Source organism: Opisthorchis viverrini, assembly GCF_000715545.1.
Source record: "Opisthorchis viverrini unplaced genomic scaffold opera_v5_485, whole genome shotgun sequence".
Classification (NCBI taxonomy): Eukaryota; Metazoa; Platyhelminthes; class Trematoda; order Opisthorchiida; family Opisthorchiidae; genus Opisthorchis; species Opisthorchis viverrini.
In genome coordinates this window covers 219,433-232,762 of record NW_008752135.1, presented here as the reverse complement: position 1 = coordinate 232,762, position 13,330 = coordinate 219,433, and the positions used below count along the sequence as shown (strand labels likewise).

Here is a 13,330-nt window from a genome sequence, read left to right as displayed (position 1 = left end):
ACGGAATCCCTTCATATCCTTACGTTGTCCGACTCTCAACACCCCATGCCTGGAAAATACACAACCACTTTTAATAAATCATGTGTCTGTTTATTGGTTGCATCGGTACAAACATAATATGTGGTCAATCCACTTTCGGTTTTTTATTCGACAGGGTTTCTGAAAAATATATAATCAATTACAACCCGTACACATCTTCCGCGGTACCATTTAAAACACAATTAAACAAAGTTATAGCGTCTACATCGCCAAGTGCTTAATAAACCACTTTGTCCAAAATTAACAATCGATGTTCGCGCTGAATCTGGAGGCTCACTGTTATAAAGGTAAACTCACTAATTTCCCAGTCAGTCCAATAAGTGATAACGAGAGAGCCTCGTGTACATAGATGATTCGATAGCGGGACTCGGTAACAGTGTGTATTATGGGGGGCGGTGAAGTTAAAGCTAAAGAGGGGTGTTTACTTGTCAGTCGTAAGACTAAGTGTTGCAAACTTGAGCCCTTAGGACCAAAAGCCACACGCGTCCTCAAACGTGCATCCAAGGATACAGCCGTAGCGAGGGTCTAGTGAATGGGCGGGCGCTTGATAGCTAATCCGCACGTTTAGAGCGCAAACTCCCAAATTTACTCAATTTCTGCTCGCCATATACCGATACAGTGAAGCTTATTAAATCAACAGCTCGGTCTTCGTCATCGAAACTCGTAATTATCACATATTCAACTACATTGGCATTCTAGCCAACAACAGCACCCTTCTGGGCTTCATCCAAATCATCGTTCATGTCGAAGTATCGCTACCCATCTTCACTTCCAAAGGCATGTCGACCATATACGAACGAATGAGTAAGTGAGATAGCCAATACTGATGCTCTCCAACTATCCCAGGCGATGAGCTAGCCAGAGAACGCAAGGAAAATCCCCGGAAATGGAAATCCCCGGTGCATAACTGAAAAATCGCCTTAAGGATTTCCGGCACTGACCCACACGATCTATGGCCCTGAAGAAACTGTTGTCATACGCCTGAAAACGCCTTTGTTTCACCTCTCAACCAGGCCGGGTCTCAGCCATACAACAGAACAGCCCGTACTGCAGCCTGATTCACACGTTACTTTATATTTACAGATAATCCGCCTTGTTGTCATAGGTGCTTCAAATAATCAAACGCGACCCGAGTATTACACGTTCATGCATTGGTCTCATCTGTCACACTACAAGCAAAACTAATACAACTTCGAATAGCTGTAAAACACTGCACCATACCACCTCTACAACTAGATCAGAAAAATACCTTCGATCTTACAAAGCTTTGTTCTATCTCTGAGGATTTCCTCGGCCAACCAAAAATATCCCCCTCTCACAGAATCGCACATCCAAGCCAAGTCATCTCAAAATGACGTCCATTATGGGGCTGTATGGGAACCGAAGTATTTCAGTGCATGAATGTATGGCACTGCTATACCCAGTTTGATAGCACCATCGCAACTGCGCACTTCCTCTCTTCATTTTACCCTATCGCCCACTTGTTCCATTACATGCAACTACGAGCAAACTCATGTATTATTCTGACTGTAATCTTCTGATCATGCCTGACGGTACGCCACCCACCTGTTGAAATAAATATCATTATGATAACGTGACACTGTGGGTACGAAGTGCCCGCCAAAGGACAACATAATTATCATCACTGGTAGAAGAGCAAGAGACGCTGGCAGATACTCACCAAATACACATGATATGACGCTTCAGACGCAACTGGTTTTGCAAGGCTCTGCGCTTTTCTTAAGGCTGTAAGAGCTCCATGCTGAATGCAACTAATCGTACAAACGCGCAGCAACACCAGATATCTCTGGTCTCATGTCTTTGTAAGCCCCGGGCTACCTTAGTTGCGCACAATCTAGTCAATGCAAGTCCCTCATAATCACATATGCCAACTCCAGTTCGCATCGATTATTGCTTTCAAATCGGGCAGTACCGTACCATTGAATCAGTTCGGAATTGTGGTAACTTTTGACTGTCTATCATTTCGGCAGGCATTCTAACTCACACCAGAGTGCTTTCTAGCAAAACTTTCGGACATTTGTCCCATTTTGAGTCCCTTGCTTGAAAGGCAGCAGTGAACCACCACAAACCCTCGATAGACCCAAGACTATCCTAACTACAATGACAACCACAAACGGTTCATCCAAGACGTACGTGTACGGGGCTGTCCACGAACCGAAGTAGGGGGTCGCGAAGACGGTACGGTGATTAAAATACCCAGTCTGATGGCTTGCCCGTAATTAACTATATCTAATATTTCCCACCGTTTTTCCCACAAACCGAAGTACGGGGTCGCGACGACGGTACGGTGACTAAAATACCCAGTCTGATGGCTTGCCCGTAATTAACTATATCTAATATTTCCCACCGTTTTTACAGGGACAATGCTCCAAGCGATCGGTAGCCATTAAAATACAAATTCCATGCCCACGGTGGACCCGGAGTACATTTAAACAACTTCTAATAAAACTGCGGCCGGGTGGGGAGATCTGAAGGACCCGAATAATTACCATTAAATGCTAAGGCATTATGTTAAAGTTTTTCCCTTTCGAGCCGCGGTTTCAGGGAAATTTTGGGTGAGCGTCTAAGACGCGGCCGAATGAGTCAAGACTGCAAAACTACAATCGAAAGCGCGCCAAAAATTTTGAAGAGAGAATAAACAACACAACTCTCAACAAAAAGAAGGCAGATTACGGATTCCCCGGTGTGTGCACACATGCAGACAAATACATCATCAAGCAAAAATTTGTACCCGACAAAAAACGGTTTTGGGAAAAATTGCAGGCCTGGCAATAATCGGCAGAAGCCCCACTCTCTTGAAGTAAGCCGAAAATAATTTCGTCGAAACTATGAGGATTTTGAAGTTGTGAATTTTTCGAGGAGTTAGTCTCACCCGTTTGTGCATTTCGGTTATTTCTTTCATGACATTTTGTAATTGAGCAAAATCACCAGGTCACCTACCACCAACGATTTGCATTTTGTTACCACTTTACGTAAGTAGGCGCTAAATCACACTTTAGCATAGTTTAGCATACCCCGGTGTTCCTCTATCGTGAGACAAAACCTACGGGATATCGAATGCGAATCTTACCTGGGTGAATCTGAGTGTAATGTTTGAAGGCTTTACGCTCCTCAGACGTAACCCCTTAGACGATGGCTTTTCATTTTCATTATCGTGTGCACTGTCGCTTAGCCATGCTTGCGCTTGAAAATTATGAAAAAGTCAATTCAGAAACGTTTTTATACGTTGAATAGTACAACAATAATGGATAGTCGCTCTGTTTGTCTTCTAGCAAAACACCTTCAATCGACGAAGCATCTGAAATGAAATATGTATATTAAATTTAATCTCGTTTAAACTTTCGATAAGATTATGTGGACATCCCGCTGTCATAAGAACAAAATTCTTGGCCATCTGGCACCGCTGACGCGAATGAAGCATCCATGCGTACACCACATTTGGACCCAGCGAGTTGAAACTAAAGAGGGTGTGTATACAAGGTTGTCGTGAGCCCAAGTTGCATACACTTGATTCCTAGAGTTGAATGACCTCATAATTCATTGAACGTTTACCCATGGACGAAGCCGTAGCGAATATCTGGTGACTGGACGGCTATTGACTGTCACTAAACCTGATTTTATCCCACTTCTGCTTCCCTAAAGCACGACAGAATCAGCAGCTCCATCTTCCACACCATAATTTATAACGGCCCATAGTCATTTGCAGTGGCACTGTCATCGACTAGGACATCCGTTATGGAAAACTGCTTAGCAGCCCTGGTGCTTCTGTGTTTAAAAAACTAATGCGCTCACCAGCATCCGGTCATAGCTAAAAAAGCATCCACATCCCAGGCACGCATAAGGAGTTCAAAGCCGCCCCCTCTTTTCGCCATGAGAAATCCCTCAGTCAGTCATATGTTTTTGGGCGTTATCTAACTCATTGTTCAAGCCAAAGTGTTGCCACTCGTTTCCACGTCCATGATATTGCCCAAACTATCTGAATACGATAGAGGCTAAGCCAGCCACTTCACATACAATGTCTCCGATGATGATGATCTGGTTGGGGACCGCGAAGGTTACTCCGTCTCGTTTTCCCGGGAACAAATGCATTTCAACCCACATTTAAGTAACATATATTTCAACAATTTTGCCAGTCCCGCCTTTGTCCTCCAAGCGAGACATTCTACAAAGAAGTACTGTTATCTGCGATAAGAGTGCGAAGGCAGGAATGTGAAAAGCATGTTCATATTTATGAAAGCAGAGACGCTGTCTTCCCCTCAAAATCGGTCACTGACATTGGAAAAATGGTCTAATCGCAAAAACAGTGGCACACAAGCATCTAAGCAATAGCCTTTAACAAGCATCCAGCAATAGCCTTTATTGCGTAACTACCTAGCCCCGAAACTAACTGAACGTTCTCATGCCTGAATTGGTTGGCAGTATAAAAAACACTTCCCAGCTTTCCGAAGTCCAAAAATGTAGTAGCTGAGATCAATGCGCTTATGACACACAATTAACAAATGATAAATTGAACTGAATTTTCGAAATAAACTAATGCTATGCACTCCATTGACGTCGACCAGCCACCTGCAACGTTTCCAGTAAAGCGCAGGCGGGGTTTCAGGGAATTCCACCCTGAAGGGTGTACAACTCCAACAACACCCAAACTCTTCGCATTCCACCCTGAAGGGTGTACAAATCCAACAACACCCAAACTCTTCGAAGTTTCTCTCACAGCCTTCTACCAAGTGATACGTTTTTTACCCCACGGTTTGCGCGATTGTGAAGGAGGCACGGAGGACAACTCTTTTCAGTAGCCGTAGTTCGGCATCGTTAGAACACGGACTGTTTTTGGTAATCGGCGATTCCGGATGTGTTCCGCGATTGAACTACGTGCTGCAAAACCAATTACCCATTTTCCGGTCAACACATCACTAATTTGCAGAAGCCAGCAACGCTTCTGAGGCATACGTGTTGAAAAAACTGAAGACGCCCCACATCATCCGTCAGCGGAAGGTATGCTCAAGTCCCGCTGCCCAAAAATCGTTGGCTAGCACACCCATCCCAGCGGCGTGATGTCAGAAAACCATTCGTATCATTAGCAAACAATCTACTGTTCACTGTAACATCCGGCTGGCAAATTGTGTCCGTTTGCAGCCTCAGAAATTTCCAATGCATAATAATGCTACGGAACTAATTGCTTGCTTGGAAGACACGCTTCATCCATGGCTTCGAGAGTTATCTACTCACACCCCTGTCCAGCTCCATGGAGAACTGCAAAACTAACTGTTTTTATTGGTGTACCATCAGGCACGCCCACACCCCTTCGGATCGACCGCATACCACGATCCCCTAATACATCCACCTGAATATCGATTATCGTCTTTTAATTCTAGCGGTGTCGCCTCACCACAGTAGTAAAAAATTGCAACCAACCATAGCTGCCTTCTATTTCGCGCCGCAGTCTAGCTTATGCCACATTACCCTCTAGCAGGACCTCTTGACGCTTTTTTTCATTTCGAGTCTCCAATCTACATACGGGAGCATAATACCTCGTCTGAATGGTAGTAAGTAACCAGGCCGCACCCTCTCTGGACGGTTCATTGGTCCACACTGATCTAAATCTTAAATATCCTGACAACCAAACCGACTCACCCTGGATTTTTGCATACGGGACTGTCCACGGACCCGAGTATGACGTCGACGTGACGGTACTGCAACCGCCATACCCAGTCTGTTAGCTTGACCATGATCCATCCTGTTTCTTTTATACCCGAGCGTGCGTGCATATGCACCCAAACACACCATCTAAAGCCACCAAACTTGTACCAGGAGTATTGTCATGCCTATTGTGTTGTCTGCTCCTGCTTTCCGCGGAGCCACAACTTTTCACTGTACTGGCGAAAAACTTGCCCTCCACTCGATACAAGATGTGCTAGCTATCAGAAAAATCCATCAGACATACAATCTGTGACGAATTCTTTGACCTTGTGTGGCAGAACGCCTGCTGCGAAATAGGGAACAAATTTCTGCATGAGTTCCTAATGGCCGCTCACTTTGAAAATTGCGCGGGCAAGACAACGCGATTACTTTCAGTTACACCTTCCGAAAAGTTTTCCAATCCAATTAATGAGGGAACACGTGAAGAAGCCAACTCCTCCACCAAATATCCCACCGTCTTGACGGAGCCGTGGCAGCCAATAAAATGTGAACTTCGTGCCCCATGCAGACCTTGACCATTATCCGCACAATGATCTCAGTTGGAAAACACCTACAAACGAGGTGAAACTTTTTACGCTGAAACGTTGCATTCCATTGCGTATGTGCTCAACTCCAAAATCATCGTAATCTACTTTCAAATTTTTGTAGCTCACCAAATTTCATTGTTGATTGGAGCAAACATGCCTCTGCCTGAAAAGTCCTGTGGGATAGTTTCCAAGTATCTATGAGACCCCGATGCCTTAATTGGGCTTGAAAGTTTGGACTGGTACTATATACTCGATTGCCTGATTGCCTTATTCCATCAGGGACACGTCATAACTTTCGAAACTTCAATTCCATTGTACAAATACTGAGCGCCTGCCCGATAGTTTAGGTCATTTGGTCCATTGTAACGAGATTTCCTGAACAATTGACTGATAAAATATGAAAAACAAACTTCTAAGTCTCCATGAACCGTGGCATTCTGCGCCAAACGTTATGGTAGGAACAAAGGCATCTCGGAAGTTTTACCAGTGGACGTATAGTCGTTGGTTGAACTAAGGTTGTTTTAGTCGTTTGGGGTGAACACATTTCAGCGCTGTATCTGAGTCGGCTGCAGCATGGACAAAGGTACGGTTCAACCGAGGCTTGCGAAGGTATGGGTGGATGCCATGTGTATTATTTCTGATCCTCTTTACAGGTGAAGACAGTTGTGGGTCGAACTGGTTCCCAAGGCCAATGTACCCAGGTTCGTGTCGAGTTTCTGGATGACAGTCATCGGTCAATTATTCGGAACGTAAAAGGGCCCATTCGAGAGGGGGATATCTTGACCCTCCTGGAAACTGAACGTGAAGCCAGACGATTGAGATGAACGTTTTGTTAATAAATGGTGGTTCTTAATCGTGGTTTGTTATTCTGATCATTGGACCTTGAAGCCATTTCCACCCGGATCGATTTATCGGAGTAGGTCAGTCACCTACTAGCCGGATTCTGCCCATCTCACCGCATGACGGGATGATTGGTTGCGCTCTCCCTCCGGAGACTTTCGGACTATACGCGTCACTTTTCAATATAACCACCTAAAGGAAACAGCGTGGACTCAGGTCTGTCTAGTGCCAATCAAATTTGCGCGCCATTTTTTGGTACGGGGCAAAACGTAGTAAATGTCGGTACAGAGGGTTTCTGGAATTCCAAAGGCGACTGGTATCATCACATAAGTGGGGGAGTAGAATGAGCGCAGATACAATCGGCGGAACGGTTCTTGCATGTAAGTGGCATGACTTCATCTCCACTGTAAACTCCGGTAGGCTTCAAGTGTGAAACTTCGCTGATGGAGTAAGAACTACGAGGCGCCAGTGCTCCCACGGCTATCGCGTCATCTCACGTGGAGGAATAGGGTTTAAGTAACCAAATTGTAGCTTGGGTCCAGTTAGGGGATTGGAACATGTGGTGCCTGTTCTGTAAACTTTGGAATAAACTTGCATTCCCCGCCAAACACGGCTGCCTTGTATTCAGGCTTGAACCAAAGGCTATGGTTCAACACCCTAGTCGTCCTCTCCAGATGTGGGCGCGTTGGCAACATCCCAACCCATGTGCAGCTGTGAGACTTAAAACTAGGGAAAATCGTCAACACCCTAGTCGTCCTCTCCAGATGGCGCGTTGGCAACATCCCAACCCATGTACAGCTGTGAGACTTAAAACTAGGGAAAATCGGTCCACACGGGATCGTCAAGTGGCGCCATCATCATCGACAGCTTGACATCAGTGTCAAGCTGCCCTACAGCCATGAATCATTTGAAAGACATTGTGAGGGATGCCCACTTTCCCCATTCCTGTTTAACTTCCTGATCGATGAAACCATGAGACGAACGCTGGAAGGTCCCCAAAACCACGCGGTTCGGATAGCCTCTAACAAAAACTCTGTCAATCTGCAATGTGCGGACGACATCGTTCTCGTCTTCAAATAGGAGATGAAGGTACAGGCGCTTCTTGGATGAATTGACCAAAGTCGTCGTGCCTTTGTGTGCACTTTGCACCCACAAAGTGGAAGGTCGTGCTCGCTGGCCTGCAGTCACCCAATGCGCCATTTATAGCTCAGGGGGGTACTCGAATTTGTGGAGCGTTTTACCTACCTACCGTTGTCTAAAAACCAGAGCACGTGTGGGTTGGTGTCGGTGAATCCGTAAGGCGCCAATTGGAGAGTAAGATTTTGGTTGTGCAACGGGGACCTCCATTGAAGGTACCCAGCATCAGAAAATGCGTTGATTAGGCCATGTACTGCGCATGCCGAACAGTCGTTTGCTCAGGTGTGACACCCTTTCGTTGCCTCAGAAGGAAGCACGAGGGCTCGGATACTGCAAGGTTGCCCAGGCCTAGAAAAGGGACGTCGAGAGGCAGAGGTCGAGTTCGAACCACCGAACTTTCAGTGAAGTGCGCTCTAACCACTGAGCCGTCTCGCCCCCTTGTTTTCCATAACCTATTAAGAGTGACGGAAACAGAGAGGTGGCCAACACTTGACCTGGCAGAGGGGTATGAAAGAGTACGGAACGTTTGGGTGCTATCAGTGCCACTCGCCTTCCAGAATAGGGACCGCATGATCCCACTGTGCCTGGTTGGATGCGCTGCAAGATGTGACTACCAAATAATATGAATAGGAGCTGTCATTTTCTGTCCAGATTGCTTGACTGAGTTTCTGGAGATGTAGATCTCTCGAAATGACTGTCGATTGATCTACCCACCTGCTAGGTGGCTTCATGTGCACATAAGACATGCTGAACAATTTGGGTTTTTTGGTTGTGCGTGTGCCAAACGGGCTTGCTTGAGGGTGCGAACTAGTAGTAGATATAGTGTGATGTTGGGCGTTGGCCTGTTAGCAAACCAAAGAAGACCAGGACCACTGATATATATTCAGCACATTAGGGTTCAGTTGGACGCAGATGCCGGAGTGAGTAATACCATGGAGGACGTCTAGAACTTGCATGAAGGTGCTAGATACTTGGGTGTCCGGCAATGACGTTACGGGCGACGACGTCCGTTCGGTCTGACGATGATTGATCGTTCATGCGAAGCGAGGAGCCCTGACGGGCAGTGACTCCGGTTTCTCACGCTGGGCTTTCTTGTGGCTGAAAATGCGTCGAACACCTGTAGGTAACCGTAGCGCAAACTCAGTGTCGAAGCTACAGGGTACTCGCGTTGTCATTTTCATAACACAAAGGCCGTAGACTTGTGTCAGTCTATATCAGTGTCGACCGTCATACGGTGGAATAGCTGTTTCCGAGCTCGCTTCCGAAGGTGTCGTAACAAACGTGTAGAGTAGGAAGGCTCCCCGGTGCTTGTATTCGACGATTGTAATGGGATCAGAATTATGGAACGTTCGAGAACACCTGTAACCGTAGCGCAAACTCAGTGTCGAAGCTACAGGGTACTCGCGTTGTCATTTTCATAACACAAAGGCCGTAGACTTGTGTCAGTCTATATCAGTGTCGACCGTCATACGGTGGAATAGCTGTTTCCGAGCTCGCTTCCGAAGGTGTCGTAACAAACGTGTAGAGTAGGAAGGCTCCCCGGTGCTTGTATTCGACGATTGTAATGGGATCAGAATTATGGAACGTTCGAGTTGAAAGGCGCACTATCTTCTGGCTTAACGTCACCTGCTGCTATGCACTGAGTGGGTCTGTAAAGGTATGAATGATACATCCATGAATATAACAATCCAGTTAATCTAGCACTCAAATAGCGGACTGCGATCAAGGCCACAGGATGAGGGAAATCGAGGTTGGCTAGAACCTTAAAAATATGCGGACACGATTCTCGATTGTGTCGAAAATGGTCGGCCCGAACTTGTGTTTATCCGGATTGGTGGTCGTGTTTGGGAGGTTTAATCGCTTGGCATGTTTGGCTCATTGTTCCCGTTTTGGTCTACTGGTTACGAGGACTAGTGATGTCGGGATAGCTCCTGGGGGCATCTGTGATGAAGCCCTGAATAACATACACTGGATTTCAGGACAGTCAGTTAACCCTGTCGGATGCAGAGCGTAATTGGCGTAGACAGCAGTCCTATTCAGTTTCTCAACCATGTACAGTTCGGATCGCTGCATTCACAGGCAGGGGTACAGGAAACGTTTTTAGGAGCCCGAAAAAGTAGTTTCGGGTCAATGATCAGGAACACAGGAGCGGATACAACACCACCACTGGTTGCATGAAGTCGCCGTGTCCGTGAGTACTTCTAACTACTGATGTAGTTGTTCTTTGATAATCAAGGCTCGCGTACGGCATGCAGTCGTGAAACTCCGTCGAGTTTCTCATGCCCAATCTCCAGGTCATGCGCTCCCCACAGTGTTTTGAAACCTACCTCAGCAAACAGGTCTCGGCGAGACATTCGATTACCTGGCATGCGGCACACCTAACCCAGTTAACATAGCGCAGCCGAATCAACTGGACGATTAGCTGATTTGTTGCCAAAACCTTTCGTCGCATTCCAGCACTGCTAGGTCGGTGTTCCCATGATTCACGTGTAATGCACTGCACAAGCAATCTGTCTTCAAAGCACAGCGACTTGGCTTCACAATCGCAAAACAGAACTGGGCGCACTGCCACGCTGTAGACACTGCCTTCCACCGGGAGACTACTGTCGACCCTAGGTGTGTCTAAGTTGAACAAAAGCAGAACGGACTTTGGTCATCTTAATGTTCAGTTCGTCAGCGTTCCTGACGTTAGACGTGATATATAGCTAACCAGATACGTCAATCTGCCCACTATCTAGTTATTTTACTACCATGACTGGCCTAATTGGCGCACTCCAATCTCATATTAGCACTTGTCACTCTGAAGGTGCCAGGCGTATATAAAAAACGTGCAACTCTAGATTGTTTAGTCGTTGCATTTGGATGGAATCTGAAATAAATAGTGCAGGGTTGCTCGCATACACGAAGTGTCTAAGGCCTTCGCGGGAAGGAGCTCCACGCCAGAGGCAGATGACGTCGCGAAGGTATCTTTGACACTTAATCGATTGCGAAGTTGAAGAGAAAGGTGAAAAAGGGCAGCCCTGATGAATACCACTTTTGGTGGTGAACTCAGGAGAATGACCTCCCACGAGCTTTAGAGCATAAGGATCGGAGAAGTGTGACTAAAGTGCTGCGTACAACTCTGTTGGAGGGGCATCGCCACTAGGCGACGCTATCGACCAAGTCGAACGCTGTTTTTAGTTCAAGAATCCAGCAATCTTTGATCCGTGTGTGTTGGTGTTCGAGAAGTTTACCGCAAGGTAAATATGTTATCCATGCGTCGATGGTTCGGGCGGGATCCTGCTTGGTTTTCGCGACACTGCCTCTCACGAGTGCTAGTAGGCCTGCGTAGTATTGACCGAAATACTGTCTAACGAACCCCCAAATACGGCTAACTCGAGCAGTACAGAGATTTCATCTTGGAAGAGACACCATCTGGGTTGAGAAGCACTGTGCAGCTTTTTCAGCTGTGTGCAGCTCAAGGGGATGTCGAACTTGCGACATCCTGCCTGGTATTTTAAACAACCGTTCGACCACGAGCGGCTTTTCAGCATGCATTGGCTTCACTTACACGACGAAATAAAAAATACCAAGTCTCATATACATATAAAAAAAAAAAGAAAGAGAGTAGTGGTTGGATCTGCTAACCTGTCGTGGTTCCAGAAATGTTGGGGAGACCAAGTGTCTTCCACACCGATCCTAGATTATCTCCTGGTCGTACTTCACATCCGACCGTACGGAAGCTCTCGAAGCTAGACCGTTTCGTCAACTCATAACCCGTCTTACTGGTGCGTCTGTACAGTGACTTGAGTTATTGGTTTCGGATACATTCATGCGGTACCTTAGAATAGCCCTGGACACCGTTTGTTGAACTTTGTCCGTGCATGTCCACTAGCCTCAAAATTTGTGCAGAGAACATATGATGATACTTCATGACTGCATGCCAAGAATGGATAATAGGTCACTAGGAACACTGAGAGGGACGAGAGGGACCAAATGGTTAGAGCGCGAATTTACTGACCGGAAGGTCCGTGGTTCGAGCCCGACCTCTGCCTCTCGACTTCATTGTCTAGGCTTGGGCAACCTGGCAGTATCCAAGCTGTTGTGCCTCCGTGTGGGATGGTAGCTAGGCACCAAAGGGGTGCTACAGCTGAAAGATCGCCCCCAGGAACACTGAGATCACACTAGTACTGAATGATTATCGTGAAATTTTATGGTTGCTATATCTACCTGAGTAGAACAACCAGTTGTAGGGTAGTTTTGGAAGTCTGTTTCTGAGATCGGTTGAACCGGAACAGCCATTTATTGTTACCTCCATCATCATCGTTTATGTAAGTATCATGATTGTACGTGGGCTGGGATACTGTCAGGGAGCCCACACCTAGAGAGGAAGACGATTAGGGTCTCCGACCAGACTGGCTCAAAAACCTGGCCGCAAGGTAGCGGTGTTTGGCGGGGGATGCAAGTACATTACCAAGTTAATGGAACAAGATCAAGAGACTGTGTTGGTCAGACCTCTAACGATTGACCAACCTGGAATGAGAGACTGCGAGTATCGCGCGAACAACCTCCAATATAGCTCAACCGGTCGCCTAGGTACACAAGCGATCACACCACGACAAGATCCAGTCTATTCAAGATGGTATTGTTACCTGCTTTGCAGTTTCGTGAAACACATGCTCACCACCTAGTGGATCAGTTGGAGAGAATTCCCCACATTTTCTGATTACACACAGTACACTGCTTATGAGTGGAAGCTCTATGAATAATCGATTTATTCACCCAATGTCAGAATGAATACGCTACTGCTGATCGGGAGCGTGAATCCATGAATGGGCACCGCAAATAGCATCCAAATTATGCGGGCCTAGTATATCACCTATAACAAAACATGAACTATAGTAAAACTGTTTGATATGGAACTTTTAAGTGATATCAAACACGGTACAGCCGTTCACGTTCGGTTGCTAGCAGTCACTGCATCCCCACTAGGTTGGGGATCATCCTTAAGGTTTCTAATCATTTCCAGTTCTTGTTTACAACAGTATTTGAGGGAACAGAATTCGTGACACCATTACCAGCCCAGG

At 46.4% G+C, this 13,330-nt stretch overlaps 1 protein-coding gene across 1 annotated transcript; it reads left to right on the top strand.

The window, feature by feature from the left end:
• Window positions 1–6,684: 6,684 nt before the first annotated feature.
• Window positions 6,685–7,111, top strand: T265_11298 (hypothetical protein; the record flags this gene model as incomplete). Its single annotated transcript, XM_009177919.1, has 2 exons — window positions 6,685–6,741; window positions 6,941–7,111. 2 exons carry the CDS (start codon window positions 6,685–6,687, stop codon window positions 7,109–7,111), a joined length of 228 nt encoding a protein of 75 aa, XP_009176183.1.
• Window positions 7,112–13,330: the final 6,219 nt, after the last annotated feature.